This window comes from Gekko japonicus, unplaced genomic scaffold (genome assembly GCF_001447785.1).
Source record: "Gekko japonicus isolate JY-2015 unplaced genomic scaffold, Gekko_japonicus_V1.1 scaffold6490, whole genome shotgun sequence".
In the NCBI taxonomy this organism is placed as follows: Eukaryota; Metazoa; Chordata; class Lepidosauria; order Squamata; family Gekkonidae; genus Gekko; species Gekko japonicus.
This window is the reverse complement of record NW_015161021.1, coordinates 19,666-26,740: the sequence shown is the minus strand read 5'-3', so window position 1 is coordinate 26,740 and position 7,075 is coordinate 19,666. Positions and strand designations below refer to the sequence as shown.

Here is a 7,075-nt window from a genome sequence, read left to right as displayed (position 1 = left end):
CTCTTGTTGCAGCTGCTCTAACCAAGTTAGTAGCCCTCTGTAGCTATATTTCAATTTTTAAAAATATCAAGAAACAAGTCATGGGTCTTCCAAGATAATTATTACCTGTTTAAGTAAAGCTTAGCTAATATCTTAGCTACAGTGTCCTTTATTCTCCTCTGTGGCTGAGTTTATCAGAGGAGCAGATAATTATTTGCCAGGCAGCATCTCTGCTCTTATTGATCTTTTCCAAAGATCCCCAATAAGCTTCAAAACAACATCATTCTTTATTCACTATAACCCATTGTTATATCATAATAAATGCCTTCACGTCAGTCTCTAAGTTAGTTTTATTATTCTCAGTCATACAATATAAAATACACCTGCAACTTGCAATCACTACCACTTCCTACTCATGATTTATATACAGTTAAACACCCACACAATCTGTTCATACCCCCAGGCTTTCACAAAGCTGATTATTGTTACCAGCTGTACAGGCAGGCAGCTGCCTACAGTTACCAGCTAGACTTCTTTTGGTCAGTTTTGTGTAGCTGAGCAATTGCCAGTTTTCAAATTTCCAGAGGGCCTGGAAGAGTGATATGCCACATTACCAAAAATGTAGTAAGGTAAAGGTAAAGGTTCCCTTGCTCGAAAGCCAGTCGAATCCGACTCTAGGGTTGCGGTGCTCATCTCCATTTCAAAGCCGAAGAGCCAGCGCTGTCCGAAGACGTTTCCGTGGTCATGTGGCCGGCATGACTAAACACCAAGGCCCACGGAACGCTGTTACCTTCCCACCGAAGTGGTACCTATTTATCTACTTGCAATTTCTTGCTTTCGAACTGCTAGGTTGGCAGGAGCTGGAACTAGAGACAGGAGTTCACCCTGTCTTGCGGCACCCGGGTCTTGAACCGCTGAACTACTGACCTTCCACAGCCTGCAGTTCAGCGTCTTAACCACTTGAGCCATAGCTTTAGTTTAAAGTTTTATGTTACTTTGTTAGTGTTTGTAATAGTGCTGTATAACTTACACATATAGAATCATTGGATTCTTAGGAAGTTTTACATCAGACTTGAGTGACTTGTGGCCTTCCTGAAAAACTGTCTCCCCTCCTTTCCAAAATCAGCATGTGTTCTCTGAGTAAGAATGCCAGTTGTAGTCTTCAGAACGTATTTTCGGTACTTACACTGTCAGGGCTATATAACTAATGTCATAACATAGACTGGAGTACTACATAACAAATGTCATAACATTAGTTATGCTCAACAGAGTTCCAGAGTCTTGCACTGAAAAAGTGTTATCCTGGGAAAATGGACTGAGCATATTTTTAGTAGAAATAGTTCACTAAATGAAGAATAAAGCTTTAAAGAAGAAAGTGCACTTTAGCAGGGAAGATCTAGATTAATATTTCTTGCAAGTACACTCTTAATGATATTGTAAGTATTGGGAAAGTTGAATGATAAATGGGCAATAACAGCAGTGAGATTTACCATGAAGTCCGCTTGGACATTCAGCCCTTTTTTATAACTGGTTGCTGAAGTACCTAAGTATAGGATGTAATAGGAGGGAAATCTGTACATCAACTAGAAAGTCTGTAGTAGTCACAGCTGGCTTTTGTTGAGACATTAGTTTTATTATTCTCAGTCATACAATATAAAATACACCTGCAACTTGCAATCACTACCACTTCCTACTCATGATTTATATACAGTTAAACACCCACACAATCTGTTCATACCCCCAGGCTTTCACAAAGCTGGTTATTGTTACCAGCTGTACAGGCAGGCAGCTGCCTACAGTTACCAGCTAGACTTCTTTTGGTCAGTTTTGTGTAGCTTGGACATTCAGCCCTTCTTTATAACTGGTTGTTGAAGTACCTAAGTATAGGATCATCAGCTAGAAAGTCTGTAGTAGTCATAGCTGGCTTTTGTTGAGGGTCAAAATAACCTCTTAGGTTTAGTTGGAATGATGTGTCTGATATGGCATTCTTAATTCTTTCCTATTTTTTCCTATAGGTATATCTTCTGAGTCCCAGTAAGCGAAATCCTATCCACAATGAATGTAGTACTCTTATTCCTCCTTAATGGGATATTTGCTTGCTGTAGTGGTAATTCTGCACATGAGGCAACACCTAGGTTACTCCTGGTGTCTTTTGATGGTTTCAGGGCTGATTATCTGAAGACATACAATCTTCCATATCTCCAAGATTTTATTAAAGATGGTGTGCTTGTGGAACATGTTAACAATGCTTTTATCACAAAGACTTTCCCAAATCATTACAGTATAGTCACAGGTTTGTACGAGGAAACTCATGGCATCGTAGCAAACACCATGTTTGATGCTGCTACGAAGAAAAGGTTTTCGCCGTTCAGTGACACAGATCCTTTTTGGTGGGATGAAGCCGTTCCCATTTGGGTCACCAATCAGTTGCAAGAGAACAAAACAAGCGCTGCTGCAATGTGGCCTGGTACAGATGTCCACATTCAGAATATCGTTCCTCATTTTTTCATGAAATACAACTCTTCTGTAAGTTTCAGCAAAAGAGTAGAAAACATTGTCACATGGCTGAACAGTTCTGACCCGCCTGTCACTTTTGCTGCTCTTTATTGGGAAGAGCCAGATGCAAGCGGGCACAAGTATGGCCCGGAAGATACTAAAAACATGTCCAACGTCTTACAGGAAGTGGATAAACTTATTGGCCACCTTGTTAAGAGCCTGAAGGTCTCAAAACTGTGGGAGGAAATAAATGTTATAATTACCAGTGATCATGGCATGGCACAGTGTTCCCAGGACAGGTTGATTAAACTGGATGACTGTATTGAGCCACAGGCGTACACTCTGATAGACACGAGCCCAGTTGCAGCCATACTGCCTCGTAGTAAGTATATTTTTGATCAGATGGAATTTAGGTTGACGTTTAAAAAATGAAATCTTACAGATTATTAAAATTGTACCATTCTTGCTAATGTGAGGCTGGTATTTTCTAATGTTCTGATTTGCACTAGAAACTTTGGAAATACCATTTGCATACATTAATATTTAAAGTTACAAATGGTCGAACTGTTTTCTAAATGGTAAAAGTGTGTTCTGCTGCCTTTTCCTCACCCACCTATAAGGTCTAAAAACTAGTATGTTAAAGGTACTGAAATAAGGCTAAAAGACGATATCCACATTGAACTTGCATCTCTTAATGAGGCTACATTGTCTATGCTCAAAGCTGCTATCTGGGGGGAGGTGGGTTCATGTTCTTGCTAAGGGAATAAGTTGTAAAGAACGAGGTTGCTTCAAACTCACTATCTGGTTTCTCTTCAGATGAAACATATGTATATGACCACTTGAAAAACTGCAGTCCTAATCATATGAAGGTTTATCGTAAAGAAGAAATTCCAGAGCGATATCATTACCACTATAATGAGCGTATTCAACCCATAATCCTGGTTGCAGATGAAGGCTGGACAATTGTGCACAATGAGACCCTTCACAGATGTAAGTACTTTCTACCTGCATGGAACTGTTGGGCTGACTGGAGAAAATTATTAGTTTTCACATTGAAAGGGACCATGTAGCTATGCGGGGCACAGGAGAGTCACCATTTGAACACTGGAGCCTTTGGGAAATCTTGCAAGGATTCAGTCTTGACTCTGCACCATGAAAACTGGTTCCTGTGTATAATATAAGCGTAATATATAATATAAGCGTAATAACTTGATTTGTGGAAATTTGAGAACACAGAAAAGGGAAAGCCAGTAAGATAAGGGGATAGAAAATTAACAAATAGTTAATCGAAGATAGAATATGAAATATAAGCCTCTCGCTATATGTTTTGTGTTAGTTGTAGGTAGGTGTTTGTCTGTTATGTATGTTTGTAGTTTATAATGGGAGAAAATCAATAAAAATGTACCCTTGGGTACTTATAGAAAAAAGAAAAGAAAACTGGTTCCTGTGACTGACTGCCATCTAACAGTTTTGGAGAAATTCCTTGCATAATATAATGCATAATCAAGCAGGCTATCCTTCCTGCTTGTAGCATCCTAATGTAAAATATAGACTGTGTCAAAGCTAACTTTCTAAACTCATTTGATTAAATTAGTGTGTCATTGGTGGGCCGATAGCAGCTATTCCACATAGCGGTTTCACATAACAGTTCTAGCAATTTAACCAATATGTGTTTTGTATTGGCCTTTCCTATTGTATCCTGTACTTGAAATCATTTGGACTTATGTGCAAACTGATGTACTTTACAGGGGGAGGAGGGCTGACATATACTTCAAGATGAGTAGTTGAATGCCCCAAAGGCTATAATTGCCTTGCACCAGTTACATTCTGTCAAAACTCCAGTTTCAGTATAGTTGGATGAAGGGAGCTGTCTCAAACCTGCCAAGAAAGAATGTAGAAATGGTGACCCAGCAGGTGTTTGTATTCGTTAAATCACAAGATGAGGGCTTAGATTCTCCCAGAGTTTTTCCATGGGCTGATGGATTTAACAGCTTTCTTATCTCCCTTCTCTTGCGGCAACCTAAAATGCCCCTGGGATTACAGGGGGCATTTCAAACTTCTGCAATAGGGGGAAGGCAAGAAAATTGTGCTTTGTGAATGGAAATCCTTGCACCCACAGAAACACTGGACAAGCTAAGCCAAGATGGTCTATTTGGTACTCTGCAGCACCTGCCCAAACATACCTCTGTTGATCATAAGTGTGATTCTGATGGCTAGAAGATATCATCTCTCCTTCGATTCATTAAAACTCCTGCTTGGTTGTTTCCCAAGCAGGCTGTGAACCTGCATGCTGTAAATAACCACAGATAGCACAGCTCTAAGGAACAGAGGCTTGATTTAAATGGTGTGTGTGATGTAACATGTCTCAGAACTTGAACTCTGACATGTGACAGGAGCAAGATGGTATCATGTAATTTAAGACTGATGTTCTTGGAAGAGACTTTGTAAGTCAGATAGGAATCAGAAAAGACCTCTCCAAGTCAGAAAAGAACCTGCAAAATATGGCTGATGTATCAGACTGCATTTTAAAAAAAGAAACCCTTATGTACTTCATACATAGTTTTGCTGTTGTTGACCTCCTCTGTTGTAAAGAGAAGTGTTAGTGTGACATTTGAAGGGAAACTACCTTTCCCCTGCCTGCTCTTTCCATGTTTTGGGACTGTTAGCAACTTGTTAAAAGGAAACTAAGGATGAATTTAAAGTTGCAGTCCTTTGCTAACTCTGACTATGCATCTAATAGTGCAATCCAAAGCAGAGTTACTCCAGTGGAAGCCCATTGAAATCAATGAGCTGAGACTGGAGTAACTTTTCTTAGGGTTGCACTGTAAACCTGGCCTCTAGATCCTGAGGCTAAAAATAAGGAATGCTTGTCTTCCTTCTCCTCCATAGCTCAGGAATATCATGGTGAGGCAACGTGTGTCAAAAACATATTGTCCTTTTGTCTGCAAGGAAAAATCCACCTTTAAGGGGGAAGGGCTGTCATAGTTTCTCCTCGTCTCCAGCTGCAAAACCCCTGGGCACTAGCAGCAGTTGGTGCGATGTGCCCCACTGGGAGACTCCAGCACCAAAGAGGGACTTTTATTTACTACATCCTGCACCCTCATTCTGCCCTGTTTTAAAAACAATACCACCCCAAAATGATAGAAACGGTCTTGTTTCTTGCCCTGTTTTTCTTCAATATGCAATGTGTTCATCTTAATGTGCCCCCCTTTTGTCTGTTTATATAATTTTTCATTCCTCCCTAAGGATCGCTGCTTGTTTTACACTACTAAAACTAAACTTGCCTCCAGTGATCTCCATGTGCAAAGTGAGACGTAGACGTTGGCCCGTCTCACTTTAGGGGATAAATTGGTTTTATTAGAAATGCATGAAGGTACAGCTTGAGGAGGAGGGACACAGGAGTGGTGATGTTGCAGTTCAAAGACATAACAAACTATAGATATTAAACTGCGTTGGGAGTGTTGGGTTATGAAACAATCCTGGGGCCTGTAAAAGGAGCGGCTTTGAGAGGTACCTTTTTGTGTTTTGCAGAATTGCCTGTAGTGAGGGAAAAACAGTTACCAATAGTTTAGATGCATGTCAACTCTGGATTTCTTTCTCTCTTTTTTCCAGTAGGGGACCATGGCTATGATAATGCATTTCCAAGCATGCATCCATTCTTGGCAGCTCATGGGCCCGCTTTCCGCAAAGGCTACAGGCTGAAGACAATGAATATTGTTGACATTTATCCCATGATGTGTCACATCCTTGGCTTGACACCCCAGCCCAACAATGGCAGCTTGAGCAATGCCAAGTGTCTGCTAGCTGACCAGTGGTGCATCGATGTTGCTGAAGCCATTGGGATAGTGATTGGTGTCTTGATGGTGTTAGCTACTCTGACATGCCTTATGATCATCATGAAGAACAGAACACCCTCTCTGCGTCCGTTCTCACGCCTTCAGCTTCAGGAAGAAGATGATGATCCCTTAATTGGATAATCTGCTTAGCAGCTTTGGCAGCACTCCACTGACTGTGTCATGAAAACTGGACATGATAGGTAAACTTACACTGAAGAACCTCTTGTGGTGCACTTTAAAATAAAGATCCACCCTGAATACTGCAGAAGAATAGTGAGTATCTCTGGGAAAGAACCACTGGGTCAGATGCAATAGATAGCTTTGGCAGCACTCCACTGACTGTGTCATGAAAACTGGACATGATAGGTAAACTTACACTGAAGAACCTCTTGTGGTGCACTTTAAAATAAAGATCCACCCTGAATACTGCAGAAGAATAGTGAGTATCTCTGGGAAAGAACCACTGGGTCAGATGCAATAGATCCAAGAATGGATCACCTTCACAGAAGAGATTTTTACATCCTCTCCCTTCCCCCTGGCAGCCTCCTCCTTTGATGTGCATCTTGTTCTCTCCCCACCCCCTCCAAGTTCTATAGGATCCCATGCCTTGGAAAAGATATTAATAAGCTTAACTCTTGAATTCAGGTAAAAATTTCTTACTATAAATAACATCTGGTATATGTTGTTTGGGCAGTTTTAGGAACAGCTGCTGTGAGGATCAAATTAAGTAAATTAGACACTCCTAGCTTGAGGATTTTACAGCT

General features: G+C 40.7%; 1 protein-coding gene across 1 annotated transcript in view; it reads left to right on the top strand.

The window, feature by feature from the left end:
- Window positions 1-6,617, top strand: part of ENPP4 (ectonucleotide pyrophosphatase/phosphodiesterase 4 (putative)) — a 7,102-nt gene extending 485 nt beyond the window's left edge. Inside the window, exons 2-4 of the mRNA XM_015425771.1 lie at window positions 1,995-2,857; window positions 3,292-3,465; window positions 6,088-6,617. Coding sequence (XP_015281257.1) covers window positions 2,035-2,857; window positions 3,292-3,465; window positions 6,088-6,452 — 1,362 coding nt within the window. The 5' untranslated portion in view covers window positions 1,995-2,034 and the 3' untranslated portion in view covers window positions 6,453-6,617. The remainder of the gene's footprint in view (window positions 1-1,994; window positions 2,858-3,291; window positions 3,466-6,087) is intronic.
- The last annotated feature ends 458 nt before the right edge of the window (window positions 6,618-7,075 follow it).